The following is a 26,335-nucleotide window of genomic DNA, read 5'->3' as shown; positions in this document are numbered from 1 at the left end:
AGCGCCCGCACCCCAGCCTACACACACACACACACACACTCTCTCTCTCTCTCCCCCCACTTCCCCCGTGTGCTCACACGCAGCGCCCGCACCCCAGCCAGCCTGGCTGAAGTCCCCTTCGCAGAAACACCGCCCCGCCAGGCTGGGCAATGCTGCCCTAGTGAGGCTGCGCACTGACCGCTCAGGAGAGCGCCCCTCCCGCCAAGCCTCCCATGCCGGTGCGGCCTGCACGTTGTGCACACAAGGCCCAGCCAGGGCACAGCGAACAGGCCAGGAGGGCACAGAGGCAGGAGGGATGGGCAAGAAAGCAGTGGTCAATTAGGATTAGAAGGGGTGTGCCCGTGGCCACTCCAAGGGGATGAGGCATGAGCAGGAGCCTGGAATGACTGTGTCAAGAAGCAAATTGATGATACTGTGAATTAGGAAAAATGACAGAAGAAAAGGACAAGTTTATTCTAGATGGAGGTCTAATGGGCACCAGAGTGCTTTGTAAGGTGATGTGTTCATTTCTCATGGTAAATGCAAGCATTTTTGATTTTTCGGGACAGGCTGGCCAAGAGATTAGGCTTTGGAAGGGGAGTGAGTCAGAGCCGGGCGGGGGGTGGGGGGCAGGTGACAGGTGGCCTGTTGGGAACTCGGAGGGCTGAGCCGGGATCCTCCCAGGAGCCTTACTTCTATTTGCTGCCCCTGGAGGCCCCTTGGTGAGGGCAGTCCCTGAGGTTTTCCCGCTCCTGTGCCATGCCCAGGCCTGCAGGGATGTCCCCACCACAGACACACACACATTCCTCTCTCCTGGGCTCATCTGAAGGCAGGATGCAGGGCTGGTACTGCAGATTCTCTGTGGGTGACTGTCCTAATGCTGTCCCCATCCCAGAAGAAAGAGCAGAGGGGGCTGGCTGACAGGCGTCTCTGAGCCAGGGCTCCAACTAGGAAGGTGACAGAGGAGGCAGCAGAGAAAGCCATCTCTGGGAAGACTTAGGCATGGGATTGGTGTCTCTGCCTTCTGGAACAGCACAGCGAGGCATCTCCCGCTCCTCCTCCATTGTCATTGCTGCCTGAGCCATACTCCCTCCTGGGGGGTGGGGGGATGGGAGGGGGCAAGGGAGGAAGTAGTGTGTCTGTTCATTGGGACTGGGTTTGGAGGGCCAGTGGCACGTGCTGAAGTGCCTCCCCCATCCTGCCCTCTAGATTACATACTAGCTGTGTGATCTTGGGGTAGCTACTTAGTCTCTGTGCCTCAGCTTCCTCATCTGCTACATGGGGACGATACTAGTTCCTACCTGGTGGAATTGTTTTGGAAATGGAAAGCGTGACTAGCTGTAAGTGGCTTAGAAAACTGTCAATTTCCAAAGCACTTTCACATCCTTGTCTCATGGTGTCCTCATATGGCCCCATTGTGACCCCCTTTTACAGATGAGAAAACGGAGACTCAGAAGCCACTTGTTCAAGGTCACTCAGCCAAGAGTGATAGAGTCCAGGCCTTGGTGCTCAGTTATGGTATCTGGGAGAATCACGAATGAGTCCACTGCCCCAGGGAATTAAGCAGCTCACTATTCCCACCCCAAGAGATGCATGGTCCAGTGGCTACCAGGGCCCCCACCGCTGTCCACCTGGATAAACACAGCCCCCCAGCGTTGGGTAGACTGCACTGTGGTGGGAAGAATCCTGAATGCAGGCCAGGTTCTGGCACTGAGAGGCCCTGTGGCTTTGGGCACTTGGTGTTGGTTTGTTGCGCCTCGTTTCCTCACCTGTAAAAGGAGGCAATGGCCTAGCATCTCTAAGCTTTGTGGTTCTGAGAATCTGCTGGTCTCCCTGAGCCCCCCAGACTCTTTCATCCCTGGGGAGGAGTTTTGGCGCAGCGTAGGCCTCCTGGAGGCCTCGTCCGAAGCAGGTAGTCCCAGAATGAAGCCTTGAGACGGTGGGAGGAACCCAGTTTGGCTCTCACCCTGGCTCTGTCTGGAGGTCACAGGCCGCAGGGCTCCACCTTGCAATTTTCCCATGGTCTCCCATACCTCAGGCTCCCCATGTCTGTCTCTTCCTGTCCTTCAAACCCAGCCCAACCCACATCCTCCAGGAAACCGGACTCTGCCAGAATCATCTTGCATTCCCCAGAGCTCTTTTCTCAGAGCTCTAATCCCCCTGCTGACTCTCAACATTGGTCTGTGAGGTTTGTGATTATTGCCCCTTGCTGTCCCCAATAGGGCCAGAAAAGAAATGAGTGAATGGGCAGGGGTCTCCGCTATTGTTTGTTTACTCAGTGCTGCTGTGCATTTACTCATCCAGCCTGGCTGTGAGCACGTGCCACGTGCCGGGCGACAGACTGGGGACTGACGACAGACACCGGGAAGAGCAGAGCCCAGCCCCCTCCTATGTGGGGGCTCTCTGTCCAGGGGCGGGGTGGGGGGAAGAAGCAGTAAAAGAGGTGATTGGAGCCCCTGGTCCAGGCTGCAGAGGAGGGTGAGCTCAGGGCAGGGGGGTTGCAGGAAGAAGCACAGAGAGAGGCAGAGAGGCACGAGAGGAGGATAAAGTGGGCTAACTCCCCTGCCCTGGAGGTTGAGATGAGACAACACGTGAAAGCGGTGCGAGGCCGAAGAAGTGCTTCTCCGCAGGTAGTTGCTATTAGCATGAGGGTATCCTTGAGACCTCTGCAGGGTCCGAGTTCACTGGAGTGTGGTGTGTGCGTGGTATGGTGGGGGAGCAGTGGGTGGGGGGCGGAAATCCCAAGAGGTGGGCAGAGCTAGGTCACGAAGTATCCACAGGGCAAACTAAGAAGTGATGGCTTTTCACCCTCTAGGTCAGAAGTCGGCAAACTCGTTCTGCCAAGGGCTGGATGGTAAATATTTGGGGCCACACAGGCAGCTGTAGTAGCGTGAGAGCACCCACAGACAGCACAGAATCAAGTGGGCAAGGCTGAGTTCCAGTAAAACGTTATTGACTGAAACGGGCAGCAGGGAGGATTTCACCCGAGGGCCCCAGTCCGCCTACCCCAGCTCCAGGTGGGGAGGAGGCCTTGAAATCTTGTGAGCAGGAAGCCACCCTGATTAGGTTTGCAATTTGGGGAACAGACTGGGACAGAGATCTTGGTGGCCTGGGAGGAAGGGGAGGAGGAGGGGAACCCTGGTGGAAAGGGGACCCCCTGTATGGGGTGGCAGGCACAAGGTCCCCCTCGAACCGCCGTGCCCTCTTCTGTCTCTCCCAGGCTCCCCGTATTATTACAGCGCCGCGGCCCGAGGAGCCGCCCCGCCTGCAGCCGCCACTGCCTACGACCGTCACTGACCCTCGGAGCCAGGTGGGCGCCAAGCACTTGCAACACATATCACTGAGGGCGATAGCCTCTCAGCCCCTCTGAAGCCAGCCAGAGGGGCCCAATGAGACCATCCCCCAGCAATCCTCTCTCGCCTGAAACTCCCTCCCAACCTTTTCCTGCCAGGGAACTGGGGTTCTATGGTAAGGCTGTTGGACTTCTAGACACACGTCCATTTCTAAGAGTCCATCAGTGCGCTTCTCCCAACAGCAACTGGGTGTCTGCAAAGCCACAGACTATTCTGCAGACAACTGTAGCCCCAGCCTAGCCTGCCGGTCCCCAGCTGTCTGACCATCCACCTGTCTTCCTGCCCCAGGCCTGGGAAGGAGAGCTTGTTTTTGTCACTTCAACAGCACCCATGTAAATACCTTCTTGCTTTTCTGTGGGTGTGAGGGTCCAACTGAGCAGACTGCCCACCCATTATGCATCCAATATTCCCGATGTGTCACAGGACATCTTAGACCTGTGTGCAGAGCATCCCCTCTGTCTTGGCTGCCCCCCCATAGGTGGGCTTGGAGTTGTCCTTGAGACTAAGGATGCCCACCTCAGGTCCCAGCCTCCTGCTCATTGCTACTTCTTTAACGTCTGGACTAGGAGTCTCATTGGGCTGGTTATGCTTCAAGCTTGCCCCCTGAGACCCCTCCTCAGGAGAAACACACTGGAGAGATGCCCTGGCTTCCTGGCTCCATTTTCCTGGGCCCTCTGCAAGGTGAGCAGCTCTTTTCCATGTCAAAGGACTCAAAGAGAACAAAGGACTGTCTGGGAGATTCCTCAGCTAGGATTCTAAAGATGCTGTCCAAGGTGCTGACTGCATTGTGGACTTTGAATGCTGGGGCTGGACAGGACTCAGAAGACCATAGTCCAAGGCAGGGACTCCCAAGCCCCTGGAACCACTGAACTGAACTGGGATGTGTTTTCTGAGGCGTGCCCAGGCTCATATCACACTGGACACCCACCATGGACATTTCTCCCACCCTCCAGGATGCCAGAAAGTGGATTCTGGGCAAGCCTGTTCCTGCCATGTAGACAATAATTAACAAAAAGGACATTCTTGCACTGAGGACCACAAACACCTAGAGCAGTCAGCCAGAACTTCCTGATCAGCCCCTCCCTATCCTCGTGGAGCCTAGTATGCAGCTGGAAATAGAGGTGCTGGGATGGGAGCAGATGCCTAACTTTGCACAGTGGGCATATACCTATTGATGCAAGGGGTTGTAATGGCCAGGGCCATGGCCAAGGGCCCCAGGAGCCTGGAGGGGAGCTTGGAGAACTCACTGGAGGCTGGAGTGGTCAGAAAAAAACCACCTGGGAGGATACGGGGGACAGAGGAAGGCCTTCTGGGAGAGAAGCAGGATAAGCAGTGAGGAACTGGTGTGTGAACTGGGAGTGGTTTTGAAATAGGGGTGCCAGGGGCCACCATCTCTTTGCCGGGGGCCTCAGTTCCTTCAGTAGTCTCTTTTGCCCACTCAGAACAGCAAGGCGGAGGCCCTGTCCCAATCTGGGCTGAATTACACTGATGACCATGGACTTTGCCATCTCGTGTGACAGACGTTTGCATCCCCGATGTTTGCATGTCACCAAGTTGGCAAAGAGCTGGGGCAGAGCAGAGCCTGGACTTGAGGTTATTGGGCCTGAGAGGTCGTCCTGGCCACACCGCTTCCTTGCTGTGGGACCTCAGACAAGACCTTCATGTCTCTGAGTCTCTGTTGCCTTGGTATAGCAGGGTCACCTGCAGGGTCATCCTCCAGCTTTCTCCTTGCCTTCCTCTTTCCCAGGATGGGGAACAGACTTGTAACTGGGTCATCTGGGGGCAGGTCTTCTACTTCTGAGCAAGCCTATGGGATGGGTATCTATTTGGACCAAATGGGAAATAAGAACACCCAGAGGGATGGGAATAAGCCTTGAGGACAATCTAGTCCAGCTCGCCTCAGGGGAAACTGAGGCCCGGTTTGGGGAAGCCTGGGACAATGCAGGGAAATAGACCTCCTCTGGCCACCACCAAGTGTTTTCTCCCCAACATCCTACAAGGTGGTGGGAGAGAAGAGGAAATGGGCTCAACACGGTGGAGTCCCCAGGCATTGACTGGCAGAGGTGGGCTGGGATTCAGCCTCCCAACCCCTGGCACAAGGTGATCCTTCCATCCCCGGGGAGGGAAGTTGACAGCGAGGGCAGTGAGAGATCGTTCTGGGCCCACTGCCACAGATGGAGTGTCCCAGGCTGTTAGAACTGACAAGGAAGCCCAGCCATCCAAGGCAGAAGTGGAGCCAGGGAGCTCACTGCAGGCGCACCCACCACCTTGTAACCTGTTGGGCAAAGAAGGGAGGCAGCTGGGGGCAGAGCCCACCTCCAGGAACAGGATGAACCAGCTCCAGCCTCCACCTGCCAGGCAAGGTAGGAGAAGGTACAGGAGCTGGCCTCCCCTTTCCTCCTTCCCTGCTGCAGGAAGTGGTGCGCTCAGAGGTCTGCAGATCAGGCCTTTGGCCTCTTATACCCACACCTTTGGTCCTTGTCCCTCCTCGTGGTCTCAGGCTATTGGGAAGTCAGCTTTCCCTGAACCAACTGCCTAAAGCGCACACTGTCCTTCCTCATCAAAGCCCAGCTGGCCCCATTCTGTTCCTTCTCTTGCTGTGATGAGCTCCCTCCATGCCTTTCCTCTCTCCCCTGAGGCTCTGCTGGTCTTCAGATTGCATTTGTATTTATTAGACAACCCCTTGATTCCTGGGCTGCCAGGCAGAAGCACAAGAGCACATGGATGTACACATATGTTTTCACACAAGTACCTGCTCTCCCCAGCTCAGAGTCCGCTCACTGCTGGTGGAACTGCCTATAAGCCTGGAGAGAAAGGTTCCAAAGGACACAAGCCGCTGAGTGAATGCCAGAGAATTCTGAATGGACAACACAAGGCCAGGGCTTTCACCAGCATTGTGGCTGGAGGCCTAGGGCACTCCACAGGCCTTCAGCCCTATGTTCTGGCTCTGACTTTTGGAAAGGACCTTGTGGATTTTATGAAAATGTTTCATACCATTAGTCTAGCTCCAGCCTTGAAAAATCTGATGACATATCAAATCCAACCTCCCTTTCTCAAGGCGCCTTAGTTAGGGTTAGCCCTTTCATAACTCACATTTATATGGTGCTTTGCAATCCTTGACCATTCCCTGAGGCAAAGATCACAATGCCCATTTTACAGATGGGAAAACTGAGATTTGGGGCTTGCATGGCAAGACAGAGGTGAGGTGAATTCTCAGATCTCTGGGCCCCATTCTCTCTCCACAGAATTGTGCTCTCGTCATGGGAGCGTATGGCTTAGATATACCCTTCAATCCCCTAGAACCCCCTAGACCCACGAGGAAACAACAGGGATCCAGAGGCTGGCCTGACCAAATGGCCTAAGGCTTGGTGGCTTTGCTGGTCTGCCTTGATTCCCATTAACACCAAACCTGCAAAGTCTTTGCTCAGATTCATTCACATCAGTGCTTCTGAGGTTTCATTCATGCTTCTTCCCTGCTGGGTCCTGAGACTCCGAGGGGATCAGAGCACATCCAAGACTACACCATCAGCTGTGGCGGGGCCTGGACGTGGGCCCGCCTCTGACTCCGAGGGTCTAAGGTCCCGGGGTTTATGAGATGTCTCCTCACTGTGGCTTAGACTCCAGACTGGTCTGTGCCAACATGGAGGCATCCCCCAGCCGGGCCCCGGGGGCGGCCACAGGCCTGGGAAACACAGATCACAATCTCCAGGGCCCTGAACTGCTGCTTCCTGGGTCAGGCAGGTGATCTCGCCACTGAGGCAGGGCGTGAGGTGGCAAGGGGGGGGGGGGGGACCCGAGACAACCAGAGGGCTGGCCCCATCCAGTGGCATTGAAATGTGAAAGCTTTTTAAATGCCCTTCCAGCCAAAAGAATATGTTTGTGGGCCACATCTGACCCACTGGCTCCTAGCTCATGACCCCCAATTTTTGTCCAGTGCTCCCTTTCTTCTTCACCTCCTTGCCCTTCATTGAAGATGGGAACCCAGAGAGATGGGAGAGGAGCTTCAACTTGTTAGGCCAGTCACTGTCAGGGACAGGCATCCCCAGTCCTTACCCCCTCCCTCCTCACCCTGGGCTCTTGCAGACCGTTTGGGCTTTGATGGTGGGTGGGATAGAACAGCTGGTGGTGGGGGTGGAGGGACTGTTGGCTCGGAGAGGCCAGTGCCGCTGAGGTTTTTTCATGTATGTGGGGGAAGTGCCCCAGATGTGGCCACGGGGCACCGAGGGGTGAAATCCCTTTATGAGAAGTCATAGCCCAAAGGAACTGCCCTGCCTTTGGCAGCCTCTGGCACCAGCTTCCCACCCCCCCTTTCTGGATGACATTTCAGCTAGACTTTAGCTCCAAGCCATGGGGAGCAAATCTTAAAAACAAACCAAGCACTCCTGACAAATACCTAGAAACAAGATATGTCTGAGACACAGCTGCCCTGAGGGTGGAGAAAAATCCAGGTCCCTGCATAGGCCAGGCCCAGGCTGGAGAGGGTGCACCCCCACAGCACTCTGGACTAGACCAGCTCCTGGGTGACCCCGCTAAGAAGCTGGCTTTGCGGCCATGGCCCTGTCACCCAACGAGGAGCCTGCCTCTGATGGCTTCCAGGCACGCACATCGATGCTCCTGGAGAATTCATTCCTTTAGTTCTTCTGGCCTCGGAGAGGTCCAAGGCAAGTGCATTTCTTAAAAGGTAACAAAACATTATTGGGAAGTTGGACAGTCAGGCCGTGACTCCTAGCCTGCAGTCTGCCCCACCTCCCAGCAGCCCCTTCAGCCCCTTGTCCCCTGACGACCCCTTACCTCAGGATTCCCTCTTGCATATTCATGGTGGAGTCATCGTGGAGCCGCAGTGTTGATCCGCACTTCCCCACTGTCAGCTCGCGGCTGCGCTCCGGAGTGGCGGCCAGGTCCCGAGGGGCTGCCGCAGAGGACTGGAAGCAAGTCCCTGGCCTGCCTGCTCTCTTGAGGAAGGGTCTGCAGCTTCTCGGACATGGGCTGCTTGCCAGGAGCAGCCAAGCACCAGACTCTCTTTCCTTTGCTGTGATTTCTTGACATGGGGGTCCCGTTCCTGGACCACCCCCCATCCCAGAATCAAAGGAGACCTCAGGATCATGTCCCTGCCAATCTAGAGTTTCAGTCCATGTGTTCCCAGGGGTCCCCTTTAGCCCATGTCTGAGTTGGGGGTAAATGTAACCACCATGCAGTAAGTCTAGATATTCTCCTTCCCACGTCTTAGACCCCTAAGCGGCAGAAGGAGAAAATGCAGCTCTTTATCTATTTATGGAGGAAACCGTAATGAATTCTAAAAGGGAGTCGGTCTCAGGTAGTGTATTTGGCCTGTGGGCAGGACAAGGCGGGCAGGAATCCCACCTTTCAGCTTTAGATAGCTCTGAGCACGGCTGGGGAAGGAAGTGTGCGAACCAGCAGGGGGTGGGGCAGATTGGGAGTCAGGGGCCCCCTTGCCCGACTCTAAGGCCTGACTGGAGGAGGTCAAGCTGAGCCTCACCCACCCCAACCACAGGCCCACCCAACCCTGCAACTATGGCCACTGGGCCACCCTCATCCCCCAAATCACCACGCATAAGGCCACGTCCCTCATCTTCTCTAAAAGCACCATTAAGAACAAGTGATTTTGGATGATGGATTTTTGATTTACAAACAGTGCATTTCCCTTGGAGTGGAACAGAAAGGAAACCACTTAATGGCTCCCTTATTTTCAAGCATGAATACATTTTAATGAAACTATTTTATTGTATTTGAGGAAATGGAGAGTTGAACATTCCAGCCAATCAATAGCCAATTAATTGCTATAAAGCTAAAAATAAATAAGTCCTGAGTCTTTTGGAAATGCCCCGCAAAACTCAGAGCCTCTGAATCGGGCCTTCCCCTCCATATGTGTGCATGTGAGTGTGTACATGCACACGCATGCACATCCCTGCATCTCAGACGTACTTGAAACTCAGATGTAGTGCTGAGTCTCCTCATGCCGATTCTTGCCTGCTCTCCTCACCTTTGGTCAGAGATGGTGAGCAGACCTGGCAGCAGCCCATCCTGGGGCTCAGGAGAAGAGGCAGACCCATCCCTTGGCCCCACGCCACCAGCTCAGTGTGGGATAGAGTGGGCAGTGGGGGCCCCCTGCTTGCCCCCCACTGCTGGGCCTCCAAGTCTGGGCCGAGGGTGGAAATCTGATTTGGGTTTTGTCCTGACTCTTGCTGGCAGATGTTGCCCTGGTTCTTCACCCTCTAGTGGCCTTTGGACATTGAGTATTTATAGAAGTAAATGCAGATTACCTTGCAAGTGGAACTCTTTAGCTTCTCATTCTTTGAGACAGTTGACTTTGTCTTAGGGAATGACCTTCCAGCATCAAAGAAATACGTATCTACTGTATCCGCCAAAGTTTGTGATGCCTGCATAAACACTTACTTGTAAAAAAAAAAAAAATACAAAAAAAATACAAAAAAAAAACCCGACAAAAAAAAAAAAAACACAACAAAACCACAATTGAATTGCCTTTGAAAGTGGGAGATGATCTGTCTCCAACAGATTGAAAACAAATGCTTCTTAAAAATGTGTATGTTTTGTATTTTTTTTCTAGTAGAAAATAACTGACTTGAAATATTGGTGGTTTTTTTTTTTTCTTAGTGATGTGTGTTGCTTTTGTGTGTAATAATATTTGAATGTAATTACAGCAGTGCCAATTTGCCAAAGATGTCGGACATATTTTTCTTTTGTTGGGAGGAGGGCAGGGGCTGGGGGTGGGACTTGGGAGAAAACAGGGGTGGGATTTTGGTTTAATTTTTTACCTTCTTTTCTCGTCAAACCTGAAATTCGTGGTTTTATTCTAAGTTAAATGGTTGATTGCAACACTTTTATTTTAGATTAGTTGGAGAAACTTGCAATAAGATTGGCGTAGTTTTAATATCTGTGTGTCTTTTCATGAGTGACTGTTACTTGTGAAGAATTGATTTTATGTAACCTTTATGTGAGATAATTATTTGTAAATATTTGCCATAATTTTATTGGTTCCTAAAATAAAAGTAATTTTTTAAGTTCAGAAAAAGAATTTGATGTTGTTTGTCCTTACAACTTCATAGATGGTTTCTGACAACTTTCACAAAGCCACATGGGGCCGTGGGGAATTTTATTGGCTCCCCCAAAGGAATCAGGGCCAAACAGATCCGTGCAAGTCCAGCAGTGTGGTGCGGTATCGGACCATAGCCTGCGCAGGGCAGGAGGGGTCCCGGGCGGGCAAGCTGGCAGCTTGCGGGGCCAGGCGGAGCCCCACCTTGTATTGGACACCTAGCTCTGATACGCAATAGCTGGAGAACCTTGGCAAGTTCTGTCACTCCACTTCATTAGCTCCAAAATGATCAGTAACACCCACCCCATTTATTCATTCAACAAATAATATTTGAGCATCTCCCCTGCCCCCAGCATTGGAGACACAGCAGTGAACAGAGCTACCAAGGACCCCAGTGACATGAAATTCACAATCTAATGGGTTCTTGTGAGGGTAACAGTAACACACATTGAATGTGTGCTCAGTGATGGTGTGTGCATGCACCCACGTGCCCTTAACCTGGATCTTCAGACTGCCTGAAATCAAAGTGTCTGGGTGTGACCCACACACCTCTAACATGCAGACAGAGCTTAGGAGCCCACCATGCCAGGAGACCTTGTCTTGGGCTCCAAAGCCACAGGCCCTCCCCAGCCAGGGCTCAGAGCCCAAGAATCCACGATCCTTCTGTGGAAGGTGCCCTATCCCTACACCTGCAGAGCAGAGCCGTTTTGACTGCATGGGAGCCCAGGAGTGGCTTTCCATCAGGGGCAGTTGCAGACCCGAGCCCTGCCCCTGCTGGGCGGTGTCAGTCTGCAAGGGCAGGCAGGGACCGCTGCGCCCCTTGGCACAGTGTGTGCGATGCAGTAATTGCCAGAGATGGAGTGGGTGAGTGACCGCGTGGGGACCGTGGGCTGCGACTCATTCATATTTAATAAAGCCGGCTGTGCGGCCTCCATTCATTCTCGCAATGGATGGTGACGAAGGTGATTCCTGAGGGAGAGAGACATGCTGGTGCAGCGGAGCGCCGGCCCAGCGCCTTTCTTCCCACAGCTCACGGCTTAGAGGCACGGACTTCAAAGGGAAGTGGCAGCATTTGGAACTGAAAATAGGAGTCTCTGGTGAGGCAGAGCAGGTGCTGCCGTCCCTGATGCCGCAGCCCTCATCCCCGGCTCCCCTGGGACAGAGGCCCCAAGCCTGCCCTCCTGGGGTGCGGGGCACCAGCACCTACCGTAGCCTGGGCATGTGCAGTCCCCACAGGACGGCGGAATGGAGGCCAGGGCGAGGCCTCCGGGGACGAGGGTGGAAATGCCAGCCTGGAATATGCTCAGGTGGCCTCCGGCAGCTCCTCCGACCTCAGTGACCATCACAGAGAGGAGGAAGGGGGATGCCTGAGGTCTGCCGTGGGAGACTTTAGCCTTAGGCCCATCTGTCATTCAAACTCCTGCTGGAGCCAGGCCCCATGCTAGGTGCTGGGTGCAGCGGCGATCTGTGGAGGAACAAGGCTGCACCAGGGCTGTGAAAAAGTCAGAAGGCTAAAGGCTCCCAAGAGCCTGGGCTGGGTCTCAGCCCCAGATCTTGGTGGTCAGTTTGCTGATATAAGCAGTCTCTTAACTTCTAGGACCCTTGGTTTTTTTCATCTGCACAATGGGTATAAACCTAACACTTATTTCCAAGATCTTGTGAGGAATGCAGGCATTGTGGGACATTTTTTCCAAATGGCCAATGTGAGTTTTGCCAAGATATTTTCTCAGCTGTAAAGAAGCCAAAATTTTACATCCAAAGGTCAAACTCTAGCTGGAACCTTCTCTGAGCCAGGCTCAGTACTGAATGCAGGACGAGGGTTGCTACAGACTAAATGTGTCCCGGCAAAATTCACATATGGAAACTTAATCTCCAATGTGAGGGCATTAGTAGGAGAGAACTTTGGGACATAATTAGGTCATGAGGGTGGAGCCCTCACGAATGGGATTAGTGCCCTTATAAAAGAGACCCTGGGGAGTTTCCTCATCCCTTCCACATGGGAGGACATAAGAGACAGGCCTTCGCTAAATACCAAATCTGCGATGCCCTGATCTTGGACCCCCCAGCCTCCAGAACTGTGAGAAATCAATGTTTGTTGTTTAAGCCACCTAATCTGTGCTATTTTTGTTACAGCAGTTGGAAAGGAATGAGACAAAGGTAGAATGCAGAAATGAACCATCAAAGAGCCTACCAAAGCCCTAGGAAGATCTTTACCTCACATCTTCCACTCAAGTAAGACCCTGGTGGATTAAAAAGTTATTTATTTTTATTTTTTTCTTTTAAGTAGGTGCCATGCCCAATGTGGGGCTTGAACTCACAACCCTCAGTTACCCACTGAGCCAGCGAGGCACCCCTAAGCAGTTACTTTTTAAATTTTTAATAAAACTAGTGGTGTTTATAGATGAATAGATCTCAAACCTCTATATGGAATGTGACTTTGTAAGCTTAAAAAGATGGAAAAGCCTCAAAGGAAAAGATAGAATTTTGACTACTTAATTTTTTTTTCAACTTTAAATGTACAAAAAAATTAACAACAAAAAAAGGACAAATAACGTGGAAAAATAAACCTATGAAACTGAAGAGGTGAACTGGCCTTAATACATGATTTTATATGCAATGATATGAAAAATACTACCATCCCCAATAGAGAAATGGATAAAGAACATGCATAGACCACTCACACATGAAGACATACGAAATACGAGTACAAGTACAACCCAAGATTAAAAACATGATTCAGTTTCACAAAGATCTCTTTTTAAAATACCCTGTTCTGGTGAGGATATGAAGAATTGGATACTCCTCTATGCTGCTGCTGGCCGGGCTGTCTGACAGTATGAGGCCCCAGGCCGGTGCTGGCCCCAAGGACACCCGGAGCAGCAGGTACTCCGAAGCACTGGCTCAGGGATCCTGCACCCACGCCTGCCCCCGCCCAGGTCTGTGGTTTTTCCACTAGGCTGGCTGCCTGCAGTCACACAATGACATCGACAGCCCAGGTCAAGTGAGAAACATGGCGTTTCAAGCCCAGCAGTGTCATCAGGAAGGGCACGCAAGCAGCAGAGTTTCCCACATTATCCACAAACATGTGTAAATATCACGACGGCTCGTAATGTAACCAAGAAAATCACTTCCCATTGTTTCCCCTTCAGTGATATTTTCTGCTTGGCTGAGTTTGCTTAGCGCACACTGGAAAGGCCAACTCATCAGTTCTTGTTGTTAATCAAGAGCAGTAATTGTCCGAGTTCAAAGCCTCCTGACTTAGACTCTGCTGAATAGGATAACAAGTTCCAAAAATGCTAAGTAGTAGTTTCTATAAATGGGACTTTTTAATAGGAAAGGCCCCTGAAGAGGGTTTGGAAAGAAAACCTTTCTGTGAAGTGGAATTAAAACATTGTGCAGACTTTATAGAGCATGGCAGATAAATGCCCGAAACTCCTAGAAGTTCTACAAGCAGGGACAATGTGGACACGGACTAATTCCCTCATTTTCTCTGTGAACTCGTGTATTGGTTAAGGCAATGCCAGCTGATGTAACAAACATACCCTATAACTTAAATGTCTAAACACAAAATAATATGTCTTTCACTCACATAACTGTTAAATGTGGGCATTCCTGGTCGGCAGGCAGCCTTCTACAAAGTGACTCAGGGATCCAGGTCCCTTTTATCATTTGGCTCTGCCAGCTTCAACATGAAGCCTCTTAAGTTATCTTGTTTGTTTGCATCAAGCCTGTAAAAAAAGGTAAGAACATGGAGGATCATGCCTTGGAAGGTTTTCATGGGCAGGACTGGAAGTGGCAGACATCATTTTCACTCACATGCTTTGGCCAGAACTCAATCTCGTGGCCGCACCCAACTGCAAGAGAGGCTGGGAAATGTAGTCTACCTGTGTGCTGAAGAAAAAGAGGAAATGGGTCTGGGGATAGCTAGCCAGACTGTATCCTCATAACACCATGAACGGTGAAGAATTCCAATCTCAGCTTTATTCAGTTCTTTCCTACCAACTCCGAGGTGGTGAAGGACAAATAGGCTGAAGCCAAAGAATGGCATGAATCCTGCCCTCCCTGCTCTTCACCTTTGCCCTACCCTCAGTTGAACTCAACCTGATAGCAGACTTGGAGAACAAGTGTATTCCTGGCCTAGAGGAACTGAAGGAGTCCCACGGCTTGTCATCTGCAGCTTTGCTCCTGGTCCACTCTGATCTTCTGCCCTGCTTCTAAATATAAGACTCTTTGGGTTGAGTTCTGATCAATAATACCTTTTAGCATTTATTGAGCACTAACTGTTTACCAGGTGCTGAGACTTAGTGGAATTTTTCCTGCTGTCCCAGAATTGCACAGCCAAGACCCAAAGTTGAAAGCAAAAGTTCTTGGAGTTTCTGACAGTTGGGTCCAGTCACCTTCTGCAGTGCTACCTGAGATTCAGAGAACGGACCTGACTATCCAGTAACCCCCCACCCCCGCCTTCACCCCTCCACCATAAATATAAGAAGACTAAGAGAGAAAGAGGTGGTCAGCTTAGGCAAAATGCAGGTTCAGGAGTCCTGAGGGCAGAGCTGCTGCTTCTTGTCTCCAAAGCCAAGGGAAGGTAGCTTTAAGAGCATCCCTTAGAAGTTTGGAGGTATTTTCAAGGAGGGGAGACTGGAATATCACTCCCTGTATGGCCTGCAGATTTGGTGACCTGTCCTTGTGTTTACCGAAGCAGGGGAAAGGAGACCAGGCAGAAATATGGGTAAGCCTTATGGGTTGTGGGCCACCGTAGTTGCTTGCCACCCTTACACCGCCCTACTAGAACCCTGCCCCAAAGACCCTCTCCCTGGTGAGGGGACATCTGAAAGCTGGAGACTGTGTCGTGGTGAGTCTTTGGTGGGGCTGGGTGAAGGAGAGGAAGCAGAGTCAGATTTCCCACATCCAGATACTGTGTGCAGGAGTTGGGGAGGGGAGGCACATGGGATTACCATATTACGGTAAAGGTGAAGAGATCCTGCCGATGTTATTAAAGTCTCTAATCAGTTGACTTTAAGTTATCAAAGGGGAGATTATCCTGGTGGGCCTGACATAAGCAGATGATTTCTTTAAGAATATCTAGAGATCAGGGGCGCCTGGGTGGCTCAGTCGTTAAGCGTCTGCCTTCGGCTCAGGTCATGATACCAGGGTCCTGGGATCGAGCCCCATATCGGGCTCCCTGCTCAGCGGGAAGCCTGCTTCTCCCTCTCCCACTCCCCCTGCTTGTGTTCCCTCTCTCGCTGTGTCTCCCTCTGTCAAATAAATAAATAAAATCTTAAAAAAAAAAAAAAAGAATATCTAGAGATCAGAGAAGCAGATGCCCTACTTTTTTGGCCTTGAAGAAGCACAGTGTCATGTTGTAGAGAGGGCCACATGGCAGGGAATGGTAGGCAGCTCTAGGGCCTGAGGGTATCAGCTGTATAACCACAAGGAACCAAATTCTGTCAACAATCAGTGAACTTGGAAGAGGACCCCAAGCCTTAAATGAGATGGAAGCCCCAGCCAATACTGGATTTCAGTCTTGGGAGACCTCAAGGAAAGGACTGAGCTAAGTCATGCCAAACTCCTAGCCCACAGAAACTGTGAGATAATAAAATTCTGTGGTTTTAAGGCACTGAGTTTGTGGTAATTTGTTATACAGCAACAGAAAGCTAATACAGTCTCTCTGCAGACTGTGGGAGCCACAGAAAGATCTAGTCTACTCAGAGGGATGAGGGTAGAATATCAGCTTTGAGTTATGTTTGAGACTAACGTTTCAAAAAGAACAGCTTTGAGTATCAAGTTTCAGAATGAAACAGTTTTTTTTTTTTTAAAGATTTTATTTATTTATTTGACAGAGAGAGACACAGGGAGAGAGGGAACACAAGCAGGGGGAGTGGGAGAGGGAGAAGCAGGCTTCCCGCCGAGCAGGGAGCCCGATGCGGGGCTCGATCCCAGGACCCTGGGATCATGACCTGAGCCGAAGGCAGACGCTGAACGACTGAGCCACCCAGGCGCCCCCAGAATGAAACAGTTCTGATTTACTAGAAATTATTTGTATTATCTAGTAAATGATGGTATTTACTAGAAAGTTCTAAAATATGACCGTGATGTCAATAAAGATCCTGCTGCCCCACCAGAAAAGGGAGAGGGGATAGTTCTATATAGCACAGCTGGAGGAGCTGGGGAAAAGTTAAATCATGTTTATAACTCAGAGAGTTGTGACTTCACATGCATAATCTCATGAACTCCTTACATTAACCCTATGAGGTAAGTACACTTATTATCATCCTCACTTTTACGGGTGAGGAAACTAAGCCAGGAGGGCTCAGATATCTTGCTCCAGCTCACACAGCTGGTGAACAGTGGGGTCAAGACATGAAGCCAGGCTGCGCGACCCCAGAGCAGAGTCTCTAGAGTCCCTGCACTCTGGTGGCGGGTTGAGTTTGTGAGTGCTTAGTGCCCTGGCCCAGCAACAGACAGTGAAGTCCTCATGGAGATGCCAAGAGGATTTTCTTATTCCTCATTAAAAAAGCACTCGCTGGGTGATACCTTCGGGCAGAGTTTCCCGAGTTCCCTTCTCCTATCATGCCTCACCTTGGCACTCCTTGGGTTCGGGTGAATATTGAATCCAGGAAAAACTAAAAATCCAATAAAAATCATGAATCAACTGGAGTTGCTGGGAATTGTCAGGATCTGCATTTTAAAATGAATTGCCAGTTGTTTTCTCCTTCCTTCAGCTAGTAAATACTCCTTGATCTCTGCTCCACGCCAGGGTCTGGTCCGGGCACAGGGGCCGGGAGCAGAGAGGAATGGAATACGATCCCTGCCCTCGGGGAGCTACCCCTTGGGGGTGAGGAGGCAAGCCACAGCAGGCCAACTGTATGAGCCAGCGGGGTCTACGAGGTGCTGTGGGACACGCAGGAATGACAAGCTGGCGTGGGCTGCGCCAGCTCCTGGATGTTGTCACCACAGCCCTGCCAGGGGGGCCTCTATCTTCCCCAGATGCAGAAACAGGTTCAGAGGTTGGCATGTTTGTTGTTCTTCTCCTTTTCCACAGAGAGATTAAGCTATTTGGGGAGGAGGTAGGCACCCTACCACCAAGATGCTGAAAGAGGAGCTGGATGTCCATTTGGCAACACTGAAAACATTCCTTTGACAGTGAGTAGACTGGGGGCCTCGAAGGTATAAAATGGCATTTCATTTTTAGATTTTTGCATTAAAAAAAGATAACACATGGTGAAAAAATTCAGAGCAAAAAAGTAGGCGGTGAGTCTCACTCCCACCACAAGCCTGAGGCCCCCAGTTCTTTCCCATGACTACAGACCCTTCTAATTCTTCCAGGGATAATTTATGCATATATAGAGTATGTGTATATGTGTATGTACACATAGCTCTTTATTTCTCTTCCTTAAGTATTTATTTTACTACCCACAACGGAATAAATGAGCTCTGAATGCCTGAAAACCCCAGAATAACAGTGGCTTAAATAAGCAGATCACCCTCTCTCCCATATGAAGTCTTGAGGCTGCTGATTGGGGCTGATAGGGCGACTTGGCTGCAGGAGACCCACAGGGCCCTCCTTCTAGTCCCTCAGCCCCAAGGTCCATGATAGCAGCATCAGGATCCCAGGGAGCAGGATAAAGGGCACAAAGAAAAGAGAACCAGCTGTCTCTTAAGTGAGGTTCCAGGAAGCTGGTACGTGGCACTTCTGCCTATATCCCATTGGCCACCACTAAATCACATGGCCACATCTAGCTGCAAGAGAAACTGGAGAATGTGATCTTTATTCTGAGTGGCCCTATTTCTCCAGCTACAAATTCTCTTACTATGGGAAGAGAAGAGAGTAGATATTGGGATATAAGCAGCCATTTCTGCCACACTACCTTGTCTTCATTGCCTACAGCACTCTGCCTGGTTCAGAGTAGAGATTCCTTCCTTTATTTATTCAGCTAGTCCATACTGAATAAGTGTTTGTTGAATTGAATTGAAGGAAGATGGAAGACAGGGCAAACTTGTATGAGGATAGCAGAGGACCCAGAGTTTCTGCTTTAGAATCTCAAGAGGGACCAGCTGAGACCCCCTTCCCCACTGAGAGAACTGTCATCTTCCTGCCTGATTGCTCTCACACTCATGTCAGAAGGTCCTTACTGGGGTTCAGCCTCTCCATCTGTACAGTGGTGTAGGGAACATAAGGTTTAACTGCATGCTCTCCAGCCCTTTCATCTCAAAGTGTCCATGAGTCCATGGTTCTAAGTGAATTGAAGGCAAAGGACCAAGTATTGACCATGAGGACTCAGAGTCAAAGATGAGAGATCAAAGAGACTGAGGGTTCCTTGGGTCTGCCCTTACCTGGGGTGATCTTTATCCCTCAAAAGGTCTGAAGCCCCCCAGATGCTTGATCCTGCAGAGCCAATGAGCTGGATCTCAATCAACACTGGTACCCACCCAAGGACTGGGAAGAAAGTGGAGAATGAAACTGCAGAACTCTGGCCACAATGAGGTACCTGTCATTGGAAATTACCCCCCAAGCCAAAGACGCGTCAGGCTGCCATGGTAGCAGACTGCCTGTCAACAGAAGGTGTCTGGGGGAAACTATTGAAAATAGTGGCTTGGGGGGTCCATGAAGGACAAACCATGGGGAGTGGGGAGGGGGGCTTCTGCAAAGAGAAACCTGTCTGCCTGATCCAGGAAGCTTTTTTGAGGAAGAATGATGCTGGATGAGAACGAACGAAAGGATGTCATTATTTAGTCTTCAAATGGTTTGGGGACATTCCACAGCAAACACACTAAAAACAATGAGATTTTCAAGAAGTCTTGAGACATTTCCTCATCAGCAACAAACTAGTTTAGGGAAAGGGAAACCCAATGTGAGGATAAACAAACACTTTTCTGAACAGAATATAGTAACATCATCTAATTCTCTAGGGTCTGGGGTTATCTGGCTTTAGTTAATATTTGATAGTCACTGGGGAGAATCCCTTGTGAGGAAGATGTTAAGCCATTTGGAACTAAAGCATGGGAAAAGCTCCTGGGCTACTTGGAGATTTGAAATGAATCAAGTGAACTTCAGTGGGGGGAAAGGACAGACTACAGACTTGGGGGAGTAGAAGGCACATCCCAGGAGCTATGTGCAGATTACAGCTGCTGGGGGACTCCCTAGAAATTGAACCTATCAAGGAATCTTTTAAGTAGAGAGTGCCTATGGAATATCTGGCCAATCACAGCTCTGGGTGTGTGAACACATTGACAGCAGCTCTAGAATGTAGAGGGAGGCCAGCTGAGCCCTGTTGTCTGTGGTCCTGAAGCATCCTTCAGCCCTCGACCAGCCAACAGTTGCTTCTCCTTTTGCCAGGACACTAGGCTTTCTATCTAACTTCCCCAAGCAATTCTGAACCTGGTGAGGATTTTAATTTTCTATCCTATTGAAAAATGTGTGGTTTATACACTGTCGCAGGACAAATAGAATTGGGATTTATGTTTCACAACTTACATGGTTTGTTTGAGCTTTTTCTATATGTCTTCGGCAGTCCTATCACATTTCTGACAGTTACATTTTTTTTTTCTTTCTGAGAAGTTGGGGAGAGGCACAGAACATGTTTTTCTCCTCTCTTCGCTGACCTTTACTTGGGAGTATTTGTGTGTAATCTATGGATTTACCCGTGTGTGTCTCTTGTGGGAGAATATTTGCATGTAAGTGCCCAGAGGGTGGGGTTGTACGTTTGAAGGTGGTGTGCTGGGCTCCCGTGTGTGTACATGTATGTATCCAGTGTAATCCTCTGTGTTTGGTTGTGTTTTTGTGATGTGCCAATGGTGCTGCCGGTGGTGATGATATACAATAGAAACAATTAGCCAATTAATTAGATGTTATTCCAATTCAGATGTCATTAGTAACCAAACCCTTCTCTTCACGGTATCATGCACTGATGTGTACTGGGCCTGGCAGCAATTGGGAGGAGTTGAATTATTCTCCATGTCCCAAATTCCACGTGTTTTTAATTAATTTCACATTATGTGTTTGCAAGGGCAGCACTTTAATTAAACAGGTAAAGAAAATACTCTGTTATTAATTGAGATACATTTCTTCACTTTGTGCTGCAGAGTCTTCACCAGGAAGTGCTGTTAAACAGGACATTAATCCCAATACTTTAATTCCTTTTTCATCATTAAAGCAGATTTACAACTCTGGAGTCTGGACGTTGGTGTGGGGTTTGTTTGTTTGTTTGCTTTTGCTAGAAAATTCATCTGTATCCTAGAATCAGCTTGTAGCACAACGTAAATTCAGTGTGGAATTTAGTCAGTTATTAAGTGGATTTAAGTGACTGAACCCTAGCGTAATCTGACCAGCAATGCATGAAGGAAAGAGTTGGAGGTGTAAAAAATGTCAAATAGCTTTCTCAGATGCATTAAACTATTAATAAAGATAAAACAATCTTTATGTTTGGGGTTTAGAACATCTCTTTTATGATATCGAGAAGCCACTTTGATTCACGACTCGTTGGCTTCAAGGTCTGCTGTCATTATTCAGAAGGTGTCAGGAAGAAAACAGAGACAAGCCACTCAGCAGGGGGAGAGGTGAAAAGAGAAACAGCTTAGGACTGCCTGGGCCCAGCTGGGCTGAGCAGGGAGAGGTGCCAGTGAAGGGATGATGTACAAGGAGCTGGCTCTCATGTCCCTGGGCTGGGGAGCCCTCTGTAGAGAATCTCCACTTTACCCAGAGGTGGGTTTGCTTGTGGCCCTTCTGGGGCGGTCCTGGCCTCTCTGTGGAGGGCCTGGCCTCTGGCAATGTTGGGGGGTAGGGGGGTATTCTCCATTTGTCCCATACCCTGACCCCTACCAGGTCATCCCCCCCACCTTTTTTTTCCCCTCTTCCTTGCTCTGTATCCCAGGAGGTTAATCTCTGTGGACCCCAACACTCAGACCCCTGGGCCCTCTGGGAGGTCCCAGTCAGACACTAGAGGGATAGAAGAGTGGGAGGTCAGAGGATTCACCCCCAGTCCTTCCTTGCCTCACCCCCAGTCCTTCCTTGCCTCACCCCCACTCTGTGGTGACTGCTTTCTATTTACATCTTATTTCAGCCCCTCTTCAATGGGCTCCTGTTTTCTCCAGGTTCTGGGAACAACCTTCCCTCCCCCTTGCCCTTCAGGCCTTAGGGTGTGACGGCTCCCCACTGATGCCTCACCGTCCCACGTTGGTCTCCCTAGCTCTGCTCACAGCTCTGCAGAGTCCCGTCAGTAAACCCTCCTTGGCTGAACTCTTTGAGTGGGCCAACCATTTTCTCAACCATTTCTTCTCATTCTCAACCTTTCTCACACTGCTTGTGCTCCGCCTAGTCTTTCAATGAACACTGGCTGGGCAGCTTCCAGGGCCAGGGCCAGGGCTAGGCAGGCCCTGCCCTCATGGAGTTTACAGTCCAGTGGGGGATGCAAGCAAGCAGCAGTTTGATCGCAGGTGCTAAGTGCTATTGTCGGTGGGTTCAGGGCTCTGAGATGCACACAGGACAGACACTGGGCGGAAGAGCCCAGGGAGGGAAGGTTTCCTGGAGGAAGGAGCATCTAAATTAAGAATTAGAAGGATGAGAAAGATGTCTGAGCAAAGGAATTGGGGGACAGGGCATAGGGAGAGTGGTATTTCTTCAGAAAAAACAGCATGCACAAAACCCCTGGGCTGAGAGAGGGCTCCAGGCATTTGACAATGGCAAGCAGGGAGGCAGGGAGCTGTGTAAACAAAGGAGGGGCAGCCTGAGGTAACGCTGGAGGGTGGGCTGTGGTAGATCCGGGAGCCTTGCTTTTCCCTGCCTTCGCCCCAAGCCCTAGTAAGGGCTTCTGCCTTCATTCTGAGGGTCATGAGGGCCTTTGGAGCAGGCATACAGCCAGGTTTACCTTTCGAAAGGGGCCCTCAGTCGACCAGGTAAAGAAGAGAAATGACTGGACACTGGGCGATCCCATCAAAGGAACCAAGGTGAGGGGGTCTTGGCAGGGGAATGGAGAAAAGTGGGCCCACCGGATCCAGTCTGAAACCTCCACTTTCCAGAGGGGGACACAAGGCCCAGAGAAGGCCAGACCTTCCTCAGTTCACACAGGGTCCCACTAGCTCAGGGTGTCAAAATCAGAGCCGGAGAGAGCAGCCAGGGTCTGGAAGCGGCCTCATCCTGGGAGGAAGACCACTGTGGGAGAGGTTTCAGGGGCCGACTCTGGGGCCCTGGCCACCCACATGATTCCTTGCAGGGTGGGTAATCTTGGAACCAGAGGAACCCCGCCCTGGCAGGACCTGGCCCCTCGCCTAGGTACACCCTGGGCACCTCCGCCCAGCGCCAGGGGCTTGGCACAGGTGACTGGCACTTCCCACTGAAATCATGTGAATATTAAGCTAATCAAAGCCTTGCCTGGAAAGGGATGGGGCTGGGAAGGCGGCCCTAACGAGCTGCGTGTCACTCCCTCCACCCTGCGCGTCTTGCGCTGTCCCATTTGTCTGGCTGTAATCTACATTTCAAATGATTACATGGGAAGCTGAAGTGGTAGTGACAAGGATAAACGAAGCTTGTTAAACTAATAGCTGCACTAATGCCCAAATATGTGAACTTCCCGACGCAGGCCGCATCCCAGCCTGGCGGAGCTGTCAGCCCCGCTCCCCCGGGCTCCGCCGCCAGCCGCGGCCACATGATGAATGGCCCTGTCGACCAAACTCATCCGGGGCCCAATTAAACAGGCAGAAATGAACTGGAGCCGTCAGGCAGCCGGGGAGGGGGGGGAGGCAGGGAGGGGGTAGGCTGAGGCAGACGAGGGGGGTGGGGGGGGTAGTTAAACCTTACACAGACTGGGAGAAACGGAGAGAGGGGCGGTGGAGTGGGCAGGGACTAGGGGGTGGGGGAGCGAGAGAGCAGCCTGGGAGAAGAGAGGGCCAGAGACCAGAGAAAGAGAGAGGCAGCCACAAAGAGAAGAGATGCCCCAGTGGGAGGGGGACGAGAGACAGGCAGAGACACGCAGAGATAGAGGGAGACAGGGACACCGAGGGACACACAGAGACACACACGTACGCAGAGAGAGGCGGAGACAGAGAGAGAGAGACGCCGGGGACAGTGGCTCAGCAGGGAGGGCAGAGTCAGGGGGGAGGGGGGTGTGGGGGAAGGAGAAAGAGAGGGCCAGAAGAGAAAATATGTCCTGGCAAGCGGGGAAGTCGTTCTGTCAGAAAATGGTCATTTAATGGTTTGCCGAGCCCGCGACAGATATGTCATCTGAGGCGGCTCGGCAGCAGTCCCAGGGCATTTCATTTATTAATTACCAGCTTCCAGTCAGCTCCCTCCGTCCCCTGCCTCATGCCCATCATCAGCTCAGCCCCCTGGCTGGAGGCCCCATAGGCGCCTCGCCCCATTTTCCGGAGGAAGAGGCCAAGGCCAGAGGGGGCAGGGGGCCAGAGCCTGGCGTCACAGGCTTCAGATGGAGGGCTCAGGACACCCACCAGGGGGTGTGGCCTTCCCAACCCTGCCGGCTGCCCAGCCTCCCTCCCCACCCCCACTGGACTGAACCTCCAGGGCCAAGGCTGGGAAACCCAGCCCTCCTCCTCCCCCACAACCACCCAAAGCAAAGTGGGGAGGGCAGGAGGCTCCTTTTCTTCAATACACATTACACTTCCTATTTCATAAATATAATCACATATTGCTTGTACAATCACTTTTTTTCTTTTTATTTAAACTCATTTTTACAGCCCTCTGATTCGATCTTTTCCCCTCTCAGCAGTTCCTAGGACTTTTAAATGGCTGTGACACTAAGTTTCTTTAAATTTAGACCCAAGGAACTTGATCCCCATTCTTAAGTGGAGGTGAGTGCTAATATCCTCTAGTGTGGCCCCTTGTGAGAAATACTTCACCAGGAATGTTTAGTAAAACAGGAATGCACACTCACATATCGTGTTGGTGCAAGCCCTGCCCCCCCCCCCCCCCCCGGGCAGCCTGCACACCTGTGCACCTGCCTGTCTTCCTTCCCCCACAGCCTCCACCCTCCTTCCATGCTGGCCTGGAGCAGGGAAACCGCAGGGGCATCTCGTCCCCAGAGAGTCGGGAGCCCCTCAGGACCCTGTGATCAAGAATCTTCCCAAAGGAAGAAAAGCACTGAAATCCCTATTCAGAAACGATGGCTCCAGCTAGAATTGGACCACATCTTTCTGTCAGATGCCCGGGGTAGGTAAGGCATTGCTGCGGCCTCCAGGCTGGCACGGATCTGGGGAGTCGGTCTGAACCTCCCACTGCCACTACCATCCCTAAAATCTCCACGTGGCCAGCCGGAAATTTCACACGCCCTATGCCTACCAGTGAACTCAGTGCTTCTCCAAAGCTGCCTCCCTGGGCTCCCATCCCAGCCAATGGCATGCTCTGGCTTGGGTGCCTCCCTCCAGCTACTGGGTCACCAAATGCCACTTAGTCAGCCTTTCGGTCTTCCCATCAACTCCATAGTGTGGGCATCCATTGTCTCCCTCGGGTTTAGGCACCTGCTTGGCCCCACTGTCCTCCATACCACAGTTTGGGGGCCTTTCGGATGGGCCAACTTTCTCTCTCGCCTAATATACTTCAGAGATATCCCCTTGCCCTCAAGGCAGAACTCAGACTCCATTTTAATCTTTAAGCCCTGCCTTCTTTGGCCCCTCATCTCCTGCTCCAGCTACTTCCTTGCTCAGTGCTCCGGCCATCCTGAGCTTTTTGTTCCCTACATCTGTGACGGGGATACTCTGCCACACTGGGACTTGTAGCGAGCTGTCAGGGCAAACTGGACTCTGGAGGGTCCAAGGATGGAAGCGTGCCCATGTCGTGGGAGGTGTGCAGCAGCAGCTAGAGAAGTACTCTCCGGGCTGCTGGGGAGGAGCCTCCAGCATAGGATGGCAGTCTTGCCTCAGGGACCTCTCGGGATCTTCTAGCCCAGGGTCTCCGCGACTCTGTATCTGCTTCTTAGAAACCGTAGTTGGGTAAATCCCTCTTTGTGAGCCCCTATCAGTGGGGCGGGGCCAGGCGCTTCAGGAATACAGAACTTTAGTTCATTCTTAACCCTGGCATAAGCCTCTCTCAGTCCTCAGAGAGAAGCGTGTGGGGGTAGAACTCATGCGCTCCCTGTTGAGGCATCCTGTGCTTGAGGGGCCCAATAGATCTCCCCTGCAATGTGATTTAAGTAAGAGAGGACTAAAAGTGCAGGAGTGGGCTGTAGTCCATGAGCTCTACCAGAAGACATCATGCCTCTCATTGTAAAGATAGGTAAACTGAGGCCCAGAGAGAGGAAAGGACTTGTCTAAAATCACAGAGTGAGCTGTGAGCAGGCCCAGAGCCCCAGCTCAGGTGACCTGACCTCCCTCTGAGGCTCTTCTCCCCCAGAATAACAGAGCCACCTAACCCTTGGCATCAGAACGCCTTGGAGGAGCAACTAAACCCCTACTGAAAATAACTCTACAACTTTAATGAATCTTGTCATATGGAAACTATCGACCACGCCTGTTTTCAAAATCTCACTTAAATATATATAATTAGTATTATGCTCTCTTTAAATGATCCAGCCTCCCAGATTTCTAGGATGGACAACCTAAGAAAAGAACCATATGGCTCTGGGTGATTTTTGTCAGCTCAGGTTTGCGTTCACTGGGGCTGTGCTCTCCTCCACTGTGCGCGATTTGGCTGGGGCTGCCAGTCAATCTCAGGACAGTACCATCTCTGTGGCAACAATGATTGGTCCAAGAGATGTGCATGTGACTCATCAGGGCCAGTCAGAGTGCTTCCCTGGGATTTATATACTGACACAGAAACTCCCTCTCTCTGCTGCAATGTAAGACTAGGACTTTCAACAGCTCTTTTCTTCACCTGCATAAAGGAAACCCAACTGCAATGACAGATGGAAACAACCCCAAGAGATGGAGATGATGGAGATGATGGAGATGGAGATGGAGATGGAGATGGAGATGGAGATGGAGATGG

General features: G+C 51.2%; 1 protein-coding gene across 1 annotated transcript in view; it reads left to right on the top strand.

Annotated features, from left to right (window-relative positions):
• PAX5 (paired box 5) overlaps positions 1-3,739 on the top strand; it is a 184,603-nt gene extending 180,864 nt beyond the window's left edge. Inside the window, exon 10 of the mRNA XM_021691302.1 lies at positions 3,200-3,739. Coding sequence (XP_021546977.1) covers positions 3,200-3,276 — 77 coding nt within the window. The 3' untranslated portion in view covers positions 3,277-3,739. The remainder of the gene's footprint in view (positions 1-3,199) is intronic.
• The last annotated feature ends 22,596 nt before the right edge of the window (positions 3,740-26,335 follow it).

This window comes from Neomonachus schauinslandi, chromosome 13 (genome assembly GCF_002201575.2).
Source record: "Neomonachus schauinslandi chromosome 13, ASM220157v2, whole genome shotgun sequence".
NCBI classification, from domain to species: Eukaryota; Metazoa; Chordata; class Mammalia; order Carnivora; family Phocidae; genus Neomonachus; species Neomonachus schauinslandi.
The sequence above is the reverse complement of the archived record's forward strand: the minus strand, read 5'-3'. Positions and strand labels throughout refer to the sequence as shown.